Source organism: Rhineura floridana, chromosome 2 (assembly GCF_030035675.1).
Source record: "Rhineura floridana isolate rRhiFlo1 chromosome 2, rRhiFlo1.hap2, whole genome shotgun sequence".
Lineage (NCBI taxonomy): Eukaryota > Metazoa > Chordata > Lepidosauria > Squamata > Rhineuridae > Rhineura > Rhineura floridana.
This window is the reverse complement of record NC_084481.1, coordinates 166,406,740-166,419,796: the sequence shown is the minus strand read 5'-3', so window position 1 is coordinate 166,419,796 and position 13,057 is coordinate 166,406,740. Positions and strand designations below refer to the sequence as shown.

The 13,057-nt window shown below is 43.1% G+C and overlaps 1 protein-coding gene across 3 annotated transcripts in view; it reads right to left on the bottom strand.

The window, feature by feature from the left end:
- Positions 1-13,057, bottom strand: part of ZNF106 (zinc finger protein 106) — a 72,242-nt gene that overhangs the window by 46,133 nt on the left and 13,052 nt on the right. For all 3 annotated transcript variants that reach the window (XM_061611293.1, XM_061611295.1, XM_061611294.1), the window contains exons 2-3: positions 11,656-11,741; positions 9,271-9,332 (exon numbers count right to left, since the gene is read on the bottom strand). In XM_061611293.1, the coding sequence (XP_061467277.1) occupies positions 9,271-9,332; positions 11,656-11,709 (116 nt within the window). In that variant the 5' untranslated portion in view covers positions 11,710-11,741. The remainder of the gene's footprint in view (positions 1-9,270; positions 9,333-11,655; positions 11,742-13,057) is intronic.

Here is a 13,057-nt window from a genome sequence, read left to right as displayed (position 1 = left end):
TGTTATGTATTGGATTACTCAAAAATATGACTTTAGCTAATGTTTTCAATGTGTTAGAAGTCTACATGTTTAAGAGGGTTTGGATTACTGTAATGCATTGAAGGAGGTCCGAAAACTTCAGCTGGTGCAGAATAGGGTAGTGAGAATATGAACTGCAGCCAGGCATTTATGAATACATTACACTAGTTCTTTCTTGCCCTCAGGGGCTTCTGATTAGCTTTGGTACTGAATTCAAAATGCTGGTTTGGAGGGATAAAGTCATAATCAGCACTAGGGGACTGAAGAAGACCTGCCCTGGGAGTGAGTGTCTGAGCATCTGGGTGCTTGCTGCTTGCTCCTTTGGGGTGCTGTCTCTCAAGACAGCTGAAGTCCCTGGTAAGTGCTGCAAGGACTGGGACCCCCTGCCTGACCCTGGCTCCACAGAGAGGCTGCAGTTAATCTTGCAGCCTCTTGCATCAGCTGCTGTCTGGGTCAGGATGCATAAAAAGCCAGCTGCCCTTGGGGAGCCCCTTAGGGATTCCCGAGGGCGAGGGCACTACCCCCCTTCTATTACCTTCCTTTTTCTTTGTTTTAATTTTCTGTTAAACCAATCTAGAGGAGATTGGTGGTGGGGAGGGCGTGTGGTGCACCTGTAGTTCCTTCACAGGGTGAGAGCCTGTGCAGTGAACTGAATTATAGGAGAAAGTTGCCAGATGCCTTCAGAGTGAGAGTCTGTAACTGGCAGAAGGCTGGCCCTCCCTGGGTGTGAGACAGGAGTAGTAGTAGATGGGCACTGTGTGAAAAAGTTTGAATGGGTATGACTGTTCCCAATTCTTGCAGAGGCCTTGTGGGATAATTGGCTCCGGCAGGCTTTGTTGGTGGGCTTGTGTTGGGTCCATATCAGCTGTTTAGGAGGAGTCTTAGTGTGAAGGAACATGGGTGATGCCACCCCAATTTCAGTGATCATGGGTAGAGGGAAATATAGCCATGGGGATGTGGTGAATTACCGTGGAAGACAAGGACAAGACTATCTGCGCCTTGTTCCTTGCTGCCGCTCCTCTCATGGATGGGTTTCGCTTTGCTCATCTGCTGTGCCCACTGGCCTGTGTGTTGCTGTTTAATGCCAGATTGGTACACAATAAGACCACTCTCATCCATAATTTGATTGTGGATGAAGGTGCCAATTTGGTGTGCATTACTGAGACCTGGGTGGGTGAGCTGGGAGGAGTTGATCTGACCTAGCTTTGCCCATCTGGATACTCAGTGCAACACCAGCACAGGCTGCAGGGATGGGGGGGGAGGAGTTGCTGTGGTCTACAGAACTTCCATCTCTGTCACCAGGAAACCACTCTGTCTTAGAGCTGGCTATGAGGGCCTGCACCTCGTGTCAGGCAGAGGAGACAGTAAACTAGGGTTGCTGCTGGTGTGCCATCCACCCTGCTGCCCAGCAGCTTCTCTGACTGAGCTGGCGGAGGCCGTCTCGGCTGTGGTGTTGGAGGAGCCCAGAACAATAGTGCTGGGTGACTTCACTGTCCATGCTGAGGCTTCCTCTAGTGTTCCGGCTCAGGACATCATGGCCTCCATGACGACCATGGGGCTGTCTCAAGTTGTCACTGGCCCGATGCATTGGGCAGGACACACCCTCGACTTGGTTTTTGCTCCAGATGGAGGAAGGGGTGGTCTGGAGATAGCGTGGGTGGATGTCACCCCATTGTCATGGTCAGACCACTTCCTGGTGAAGTTCAGACTTATGGCTCCGATCTTTCCCTGCAGGGGTGGTGGACAGATTAAGATGGTCCGCCCCTGGAGCCTAATGGAATCCAATGGATTCCTGAATGCCCTGGGGGAGTTCCCAGTAGATAGAGCAGGTGACCCTGTTGAAGCCCTTGTCACACTGTGGAACAGTGAGGTGCTTCGGGCTCTTGACACGGTTGCCCCCAAGCGCCCTCTCTGGCATTGTGGAGCCCGGTCTGCACCTTGGTACAACAGTGAGCTAAGGGCAATGAAACAGGCTGGACGACGGCTAGAGTGCAAGTGGCGAAAGACGTGCTGTGAGGCTGATCAGGCACAAGTAAAACATCATAACCATGCCTACTGTGTGGAGGTGACAGCGGCGAAGAAGGCCCACTTCTCTGCCTCCATCGCATCCTCAAGGAGCCATCCGATGGAGCTTTTCTGTATTGTCAGGTGTCTGTTGACATCAAAGTTTTAGACCCTTAGAAGGCCCACTGTGAACTGTTTGCTAGGCACTTTGAGGGTAAAGTTGCTCGCCTCCGTAGCAGTCTTGATGCCCCCTCCACATCTACTGTAGTCCCCAATGAGGTGTCCAGCGCAAAGTCTGCTGCAACTTTTTGGGAACGGTTTCAGTTGATGCGGCCTGATGATGTGGACAAGGTGTTTGCGATGATGCAGTCAGCAACATGTCCTCTCGACCCTTGCCCTTCTTGGCTTATTAAAGCTTGCCGAGGGGGGTTGACTGAGTGGATCCAGAGTGTGGTCAACACATCATTGCGGGAGGGAGTGGTTCCGGGCGCCTTGAAGGAGGCGGTGATCCGACCACTCCTGAAAAAGCCCACCCTTATGACAACTACTGACTGGTTGCAAATACCCCCTTCTTAGGGAAAGTGATTGAGAGGGTTGTGGCGCAGCAATTGCAAGTACTCTTGGATGAAACAGATTATCTTGACCCATCCCAGTCTGGGTTCAGGCCTGGTTATGGGACTGAATTGGCCTGGTTGCCCTGATGCATGACCTTTATTGGGAGAAGGACAGGGGGAGTGCGACCCTGTTACTCTTACCTGATCTCTCAGTGGCTTTTGATACCATTGACCATGGTATCCTTCTGGGCCGACTTGGTGAGATGGGTATTGGAGGAACTGTTTTACAGTGGTTCCGATCCTATCTCCAAGGTTGCTCTCAGAGAAGAGCATTGGGTGACTGTCAACCCCTGGCAGTTATGCTGTGGGGTGCCGCAGGGTACCATCTTGTTCCCCATGCTGTTTAACATCCATATGAAGCCCTTGGGAGCAGTCATCAGGAGATTTGCGGCGAGGTGTCAGCAGTATGCTGACGATACCCAGCTCTATTTCTCCGTAACATCTGAATCAGGAGACACCGTGCAAGCCCTGGACCGGTGCTTGGACTCGGTAGCAGGCTGGATGAGGGTCAATAAACTGAGTCTGAATCCTAGCAAGACAGAGGCGCTGTGGGTTGGTGGTTCCCGAGTTTGGATAATTGGTCAGTTGCCTGCTTTGGATGGAGTTGTACTTCCTCTGAAAGAGCAGGTTCATAGTCTGGGGGTGCTCCTGGATCCAACTTTGTCGCTAGAGGCCCACGTGACCTCTGTGGCTAGGAGTGCCTTTTACCAGCTTCAGCTGGTAAGGCAGCTGTGACTGTTTCTGGACCGGGATAGCCTGACCACTGTTGTCCATGCACTTGTAACCTCTAGGCTGGATTACTGTAATGCACTCTATGTGGGGCTGCCCTTGAGGTTGGTCCGGAAGCTGCAGCTTGTGTAAAATGCAGCGGCGAGATTGCTCACTGCCCATTTGCTACTGGGCCAAGTTCAAGGTTCTAGTTCTGGTATACAAAGCCCTATACAGCTTGGGACTAGGATACCTGAAAGACCGTCTTACCCTTTATATACCCAGCCGATCACTGCGCTCTGCAGGTGAGGGCCTCCTGCAGATACCATCTTATCAGGAGGTTCGTTCTGCACAATATAGGAAACGGACCTTTAGTGTGGCGGCACCTACCCTTTGGAATTCCCTCCCCTTAAATATTAGGCAGGCGCCATCTCTGCTATCTTTTCGGCACCTTTTGAAGACTTTCCTCTTTCAACAAGCCTTTTAAGTTGAGACCTATCCCAGTCTGCGTCTGCGCTAGAATTGCTTTTAATATGTCTTTTAATATCTTTAACCCCTTTTTAAAATATGTTTTTTAAGTGTTTTTTTTAACGTTTTTGTTTTGTTTTAATGTATTTTAAGGTTTTTTGTGATGTTTTGGGGTGTTTTTGGTGTTTCTGTTTGCCGCCCTGGGCTCCTGCTGGAAGGAAGGGCGGGGTATAAATAAAATAATAAAATAAATTAAATAAATAAATAATTGGCTTGGGACCTTGGTACCAAACAGAATGCCCCCTCCTGCATGTACTTAGCAATACTTTACGGTCATTTATCCAAGTATCCCCTAAATCCAAAGTTCAGAGGGTGGACATGAGAGAGGGGGGCCTTTTCAATGGTACCCCCCTGACTATAGAATGCTCTTCCTAAGGAAGCTTGCATGGTGCCCACATCATTGCTATTATTTCAGCACCTGGCTAAGTTTTTTGTTGTTGTTCTCCCTAGCATTTTATTTAAGTGCCTGTGGTATGTCTGATAAGTTTTAGCTCCTGTGCTTGCTGGTTGTTTTTCGGTCATGTAATTTGCATCGTATTTTATTTGTGTTCATCTTTTGTATCTGCATCTTCTACTAGGTTTGATTTTTAAGATTTATTATGGATAATTGTTAAGTTTTTAATTGATTTATACAACACTGAGAGAACATGTTTATGAGGCGTCTACCTAGTAGTAATAAATAAATAAAAGGTGTGCCTCGCCCCCTACACAGGGGTTCTTAGCATAGCATAGCAGACTCCCTGGATATCTCTACTTGCCTTGTCACTGTGCATATGACAGCAGAGTTCCTTGATCTCATGAATGTCACATAGATATCAAAAATAACTTTGTGAGGAGTTAATTACTTCTGGATTTAGACTGGAATACCTCCAAGTAAGGGAAAAGAAACTTCCCCATGGTGACGTTTTTGTATGCAATGTAAAAAGCAGACCCAACCCAGTGTACCACAACCATAAACACTGCACCACTGATACATATAGAGCACATTCACACCTGCCAAAATGTGTTAACCAATCAAAAAAGAACACAGGAGACATCTGAATAAAAAAAACCAGAACCTTCCTTAAGCGGAAGTATGACTACAACTATCATCATTACTGAGAGAAATATCTGTTACCAGTGAGTAAATGTTTTAGATCCTCCAGGAAAACAGGAGAGGAATGAGTTAACGGGAAGGCTGAGTGATTAACCTTGGCAAACGTTACAGACACAGCTGCGGGAGATTAGCTCTTCACACTTTAGCCCATAAAGCCGAGAGCTAGAGAGCAGCCTGTGTGGGGGTGTAAAAGGAGACAAAGGTGTTGATGCGGAGCGGTATGCTGGCAACTTTGTTGGTGACTTGTGCTAGTGAGTGTTTGAACTCTACTAATAGGACCTGTTGGTGCTACTTGCCAATAAAAGTCCTTCTTACTTGAAGTGCTTCTGTGTGTGACTGGCATTTACTCTACATTACTGGTACTTGGCTATAGACCTCATAAATACACGCTAACATTTAGGGTTATGGGCCCAGAATTTGAGGGCTAACCCACAGTACCAGTAAGCCAGAACACGCTGGAAGAAAGGAAAAACCAGCAGAACGACCGTGGTCAAGCTAAACACCTGGAGAAACCAATATGGCAATGTCCTACACCTCAGGTATGCCATTGGAGCATCTAAATGACACGAATTACACAAGCTGGCGGATAAAGATGCAGATGCTGCTAATCCGAGAGGACCTGTGGAACGTCATTGAGGCAGACGCACCTTCTAACCCCACGGAGGAATGGCTACGCCAAGACCAGAAGGCAAGAGCTACTATTATACTTGGTGTACAAGACTCTCAGCTACTGTACGTAAGAGAAACAGAGCGGAGCGCTTATATTAAAACCACAGCTGGAAGTAAAGTTCTACTCGTGAGAAAGCTATTCCAAACGCGCATAACAGAGGGAATAAGCATGCGTGAACACATACAAACTATTCGAGGCTTGTTTGTACAGTTACAAGAAAGAAATGTGGAATACTCGGACTTACAGCAAGTTTTTGTGTTACTTTCCTCATTGGATAAATCCTACGATGCTCTCATTTGCACGTTGGAAGCTATGCCCGAATGCGAGCTCACAATGAGTTATGTCTCTGATAAACTTTTGCGTGAGGCGGTATGTCGCACAGAAAGTCTGCAACATTCCACTAAAGGCACAGCGCAGAGGAGAGAAGACACCAGAGAAACATCGGTAAAGAAATGTTTCAGATGCGGTTCTGAGAAACATTTACGCAAAGACTGCAAGTCACAAAGAAAAGCCGAGCGAGGTAAAGAGACTATGTTTGTACGAGTCGTAACAGCAAAAGACAAAGGAGAAGGAGAGAACGAAAATGCGGAATGGACTATTGATTCTGGATCATCTCATTTTTTATGCAACAACAAAGCTATGTTTAGAGAGCTTAATGCCACTTCTGAACAAGTTTACTTAGCGGATGGAAAAACGCGTGAGGTACTTGGGAGGGGTGTTATATATATACACTGTCTTAAAACGTTAGTCACAAACGTATTATATGCTCCTACTATTTCATCAAATTTAATGTCAGTTTCTAAACTGAATGCAATGCAATATGATGTATTATTTTCTAATGGAGTGTGTGAAATAAGTAAACAAGGGAAAGTATTAGTAAAGGGATATCTAAAGAACTCACTTTACGTAATAGAGCAAATCCCTAAGGTGTCTGTTAATGTAACAAGAAACAAACCTAAACATGAAGGATGCATTCATGATTTTCATAAAAAACTGGGGCATACAAGTTACTCTACGCTAGAACTAATGCCTAAGCACAGCGCAGACATAAAGTTTAAACCCTGTAATACCTTTGTTGAGTGCACTGTATGTAAAGAAACCAAAGCAATAGCAACACCTATGAGCACTAAATGTGATTGGACATCCAAAAGAGCATTCGAGTTACTCAGTATGGATTTAGCTGGTCCATTTAATAAATCTAAGGGAGGTGCAAAATATTATTTGGTGATTATAGATCATTTCACAAAGTTTAGTTTTGTGTACCTATTGAAATCGAAAAATGAAGCGGAAAGACACATAAAGCAATTTGTAAAATGGGTAGAAGCTAAGCATAATATTAAGGTAGCGCAGCTTCATTCTGATAGAGGAGGTGAATTCCTTTCAGGATCATTTCAGAGATACCTTAAAGAAAGGGGCGTTAAGCATTCCTTAACGGCTCCAGGCTCTCCACACCAGAACGGATCGGCGGAACGCCGTAACCGGAGCCTTCAGAATATGATGCGTGCTATGATGCGTGGCTGTAATCTATCATCCGGGTTTTGGGGTGAAGCAATTATGTATGCGAATTATGTTTTAAATCGACTGTATTCAAGCCCTATAATGAAAACACCCTACGAAATGCTGTATGGTAAAAAGCTGAAACATGCACACATAAAAGAATTCGGCGCAACATGCTGGGCTCACGTGCAGGAGGCACGAGGTGAAGATGAATGTGAACCATGTAAATGGGTTAAAGGGAACATTCTGGGATGTGAAAGAGCAGCATACAGAGTGTGGGTAGCAGGCTCACATGGAGTAGTACTAAGCAGGAAGTTGCAAAATATCAGAAGTTGCAAAAATGTTGGTTCCTCAATTGGATAGTGTAGAAAGTCATTTAAAATCATTGTTCTAAAAGTTAGCTAAAATAAGCAAAGCTCAAGTTACACTGCTCAAGTTAATACAGATGACACCCTGGTATCAGAGTAACCACCCGTCAGCTGTTCAGCAATGGAACAGATGTATTCTCACTGCCAAGAACAAGGTCAGTCCATAGTAAGGCTTGATTCTAAGAATGAACAAAATGTCTCATCTAGACACAAAAGGCCTGAAGGGTAAATGCCTCATATAATCTACTTCACACATCTTACTCTAAAGCATTTTAAAAAGATGAATAAAGATAAAGTCTTCCTTGGATAGCCCCCAAACACCTTACATTCTTTGCTCCACCTCTGGAAATGATGTGTGCACATGCACACATACACAATGACTGCACTTTGAAAGGTTCAGTTTAATCATTAGTCTCTGGTAGTGGCTAGCTAGGCACCTCTCAGAAGTTCACAAATGGATAGTGAGGGGGCTGAGCCATGCCCCCAAACCAGAAAACACCACCTCTGAACATGGTTCTGTTTTTAGCTACTGTGGCCACAATAGCTCAGTTGTGACCTATTCTCCAGGCATTTTTCTAATCCATTTCTGAGCCCTCAATAAGAACATGAAAAAGGAAAGGGACATAACAGAAGATGGTTTTGATCCATTGACCTTTGTGTTATGGGACCAGCACTTATTCATTGGGCTACTTGGCTAAGTCCATTGCAGAGATGGTAACTGAACCTAGACCTTCCACAATGAAGCCAATACTTTATCCATTAACCCAGGTTTCACTGGAAAATAAGAGCTCCAACACTACCACAGGACTTCACCCCTTCAAATTCAACATTTTAAAAAAACTGACATCTTTTAATACTTGCACATTGCTTTGAGCAACTGTATCCTTTTGCAAAATAAATACACCTATTTGTTTGAAGTAAGTGAACTGAAACTACTTGTAACTAAGGACACAATTAAAGATTCAGGCTTTATACTTAACTGCTTCTTTTAAATGTTAACAACAATCCTTAGCCCTCCCGTCAGAATGTGAAATAATGATAAAAGCCTGTCTAAGAAAGTGAGGACACTGGTGTCGATAATAATCCTTGGCTCATTGATCAAACCACAATTTTCATTTGAACTTTAAACATTATGGGTGGTATCCAACAAAGTAGTTTAATTAGTACAAGGACTTTGGGGTGCACAACAGAACTTGCCCTCCTTCTCCTCTCCCTGTGTGCACCCTAAATCTATTCTGGGGGTTCCCCCTAGCCCTCCATAGTAGATTTGGAGAGGGCGCAGGAAGAGGAGAGGGAGGGGAAGTTCCACTGTGCAAACAGAAATCCTTGCACTAACAGAACTATTTAGCTGGAAATTGCCCCATGAGTTCAATAAACTTAAAATCCCAGAAAACACTTTAAAAATCATCTTTGGAAATAAGTCTACCAAAATATCAGCCTGCAAAAAAAATTTGCTAGCCTGTTAGGGGCTGGCAGAGAATGGACAGAGAACTCCTGTCCCTCCTGCAGCAGCCCACTATGTCTGTGCTTCCCACCTCTGGCAGCCTGGTCAGTTTCTATGCTAAGCACCGAGGATGGTCAGAGTGCTCACTTGCCTGCATGGAGTTCCTTGTCACCTATGGCTAGCAGGCTAGTGCTTAAATACAAGGCATAGTACCAATATCATTACAGTTAAAGAGATTTCATTTCACACAAGATAGAAGGGTAGTGTTCCAAAACATTTCATCAGGTTTGAGGAAGACATAGGTGACACTGTTATAAGCATACCTCCCTTTCAGATTTTCAAGTTCCCTGTGGTGAAGCATACTTCTCATGTGCTCATCCATCTCCTAAAAACAGAAAAAGTGTTAAACTATAAATAACTAGAAAACAGAGCATAATGCGTAATTAAGTAGTCCTCATCATCCATGTATCAATTTTCTTCTCTGCCAGATAAGACTCCTATCCAAAATATATTTTCTGTTCCTTTCTTCCATGGCTTACCATAACAAAACTGGTTTGATTGGCATTTGTGGAAAAGGTGGTACTCAAGAGAGGAGAAAAATGTTTATAGTACATAAACTAAGAAGGGGGATTCTGTACCATTCATACATGTTCTATGCTGCATAGCAACGTTCTACACGTTCTATGCTGCACAGCAAATGAACTATATATGCTACATTCCTATCTCTGTTTCAGTCCTCTGATCAGGCAATTATTGCAGACCACTATTTTCTGTCTTAGGTATGGATCTGAAAAAGGCTCATATATTTCCATCTTTTCCTCTTTAGTTTGCTTTGTAATCATATCCTGGTCTTTCACATGCTCTTCCTCTCTCTCAGTTTCCCTTCAGTTATATATTGGACTGTAATTGGACTCCATTTCCTAAATGTGAACTATCCAGATTTCAAGATTTCTGAGCAAACACAAAATGCACAGTGTTAAAGATGACTGGGCCAAACTAAGTATTTTAGATGAACTATGTTACCATGTGAATCAGACTACTATTAGCTATTTCTGGGAATTTATCCTGTAGTTTAGCATGTATTCTTGGCAGAAAGCAAGGCTTGACTCTGTACGAGTGTTCTGAGAAACCTGACTCTCTGCTTATGGGGATGTGTCAGTTCGAACAGAAGAAAAAATAGTGATTAAGAGAACTCTCCTCCTCAAAATTCCTTGGTGGCTAAGGACCTGACCTGACCAGACCAATACATTTCATTTTATTCTATATATTGCTCTAAATGACCTGCCTGATGAACTTCTTCTAAGGTCCAATTTTTACTTTTTGTATCCAAGTATACATACCCAAGCACATATTACAAGTGCGCCTCACCAAGTATGAAGGGCGCATACACACAGAATTCAATATGCATTGCTTTCATTACTCTGTTTCTTTCCTGGCCATCACTTTCAAGATTTTTTAAAAGAGAAATATATTTCTGATTTTATACGTATGCATCCTTCATACTTGATGGGGTGTATGTCCATTCTGAATACACATACTTTAATACAAAAAGTAGCCATGAGAATTTGACTGAAAATTTGAAAGCTTGTAAAATATGTATACCAGTAAAAACTGTGAATGCCTAGTTACCTCTGCTCCAAAAAAATGAAGCATGTCTTCAACCGCACTAGCTGTTCGGATTAACTATGCATTTGTATCTAATGCCTCTCATCCCCCATGACCAACATGGCTCCAAAGATCTCAACAGGGAGTTATTTGTGTCCCTTTGTGCATTTAAAATGTCTTTATTACATTGCTTTCAATTAATTCTGCTCTCTGTTCACCTCAGGTCACCACAGGTTCCCATTTATTGTGTAATTCAATTACACATTCAAGTATTTGATGACATGCAAGTAATAGCAAACATTCTCCAAGTACCAATCCTTATGAAGTCAAAATAGCATCATCCATGTGCAAGGAGACACCAGCAAGCTCAGGAGAACCCCACAATCTGCAGAAGTGCAAAAGTGGGGAGGATCCCTGTCCGGTGAGGACCAAGTACTCTCAGTGACCATAGAATGCTAACTAACTACTGAGAGGGAAATAATGGAAAAGCGTATGTGGCACGGAAGGGGGAAATGGAATATCCTGGAAGAAGCAATGGCTGGCTGGCACTCTGATCAGAAGCATTCCACACAGAAACATGTTTTCTTCTGCATCTGTTTGTTCCGAGAACAGGAGTGAGGATAATCCCACTGAACTGTTTCCCTCTGCATGATTCTGACCATCTATTTTGTTCCGAAGAGGGGCCTTTTTGTATATCCCAGCACTGCCATCTGAAGTATGGTTGGTGGGGATATTGGAAGGAGCTTACTCTGAGCAGCACCCAGAACTGGAACTCCTTGCCACAGAAGAGCCAATTACCCCCTCTCTGCTGGTCTTCTGCTCTTGGCTTAAGATTCGTTTTGTTTCAGCAAGTCTTTGGAATCGTTTTCAGTTTGATTTTTTTGTGTCTCCTGGAGTATGGTTGTGTTGGTTGCAGCTATTTCATATCCTTGTGATCTTAATATTTATTATTATTATTATTATTATTATTATTATGCTGCATTGGTTTTAATGCAATGCAAGCCACCTTGAGCACTCTCTAGAAAAGTAGAATATACATCTAAAAATCAATACAATTTTTTTTAGAAAACTGTTTTCTTGGGATAGCTGGCATTTCAGTTTACCTTTTTTGAGCTGTATATGATGTGACACAATATACATTTCCTTTCTCGGACCATAGTGAACCCTTCGGAAATATTTTATCCTACCCCTACAAGCAGAAAAAGAACAGTATTCATTAACACTTCATCAACTTTCTGGGTTTTTTTTTTGAAATATGAAATTACAAATAACCAAGACAGAACTATAATTATTCAACACACCACTTAATTTCCATCCTGTCATTTATATCTTTAGCTTTACTATATTTTTCACAGCAACCTAATTGCTAAATCTCTTTGATCAGGCATTAAAGTAAGGTTTCTGAGCACCGGTTATAGCCCATTCAATATTTGATTAGACTAGGGATAAAGAACTGGAATATGGTGGATAAAATTCAAATTCTACTTGGCAGTAAGGGTCTTACAGCCAAAATACAGCACAAATGATGCCATTTACTAACAATGTTATTACTACCTAGGGTAGTAATTATTTTTTATTAATGACTGTTCTTGCTATTGCAGATGATGAAAAAAACCAAAGATTCAAGAAATTCAAGATAACCTGGAACATGCCTTGAGCACCACAGAAAATGAGTGAATTTCACAATGTTTTAATGGTTAAGTAGCAATAGTGAATAGCAAACTCTGCATAGCCTGCTATTAGAAAGCAGTTTACATCCTAAAGAGGTACGTTCAAATAGATAAATGCAAATATTTTCCCTACACTGTTTATTTAACCATGCTAGATATTCATACTAACAGATATATTAGTAGCATATGCAATTATGAATTTCAGGAAACAGCAACGCAAGGCCCAGTGTTTTTCTGGAAAAAAGTCTGCTTCCTGAAATAAACTGCCTGAGGGTGAACTGTCACACACAGTAGGCGCTTAGAGCTTTGCAAGCCAGGATGCAGCTGGTGCAACATAGTTGATAAGAGCAGTAGCTATGAGCCCCACTTTTCTGGTCAGATGTGGCTCTTGTTGGGGCATCTTAGGTTGACTGCCACTCATTTATCGCTAATATGGCAAACAACATTGGCCTAATGTACAAGTTAATTGTAAGAACTACTGAAATAATGGGTGGGATATGTCAGTCATAAGTATTTATTCAGTACTGTTACTAACTAGTAGTATGTGGCCCTCTGCAACTCCTGCCATCCCTGACCATCGGCCATGCTGGCTGGGGCTGATGAAAGTTGCAGTCCAACAATATTTGGAGGGCTGCAGGTTGCCACCTTTGCTTCAGCAGTAGCAGTTATCAGTACTCACACAACCCATTGCCCATTATTCTACAGAGGTTTGTGCCACCCAACTGCAACAGGTGATAGAATGTGAATTCTGTGAAAACTGCCCATTTCCTTTGCAAATCTAGTACCTCCACAGTTTAAAACATAATACTTATTACAGTATATAGGGAATAGCAGA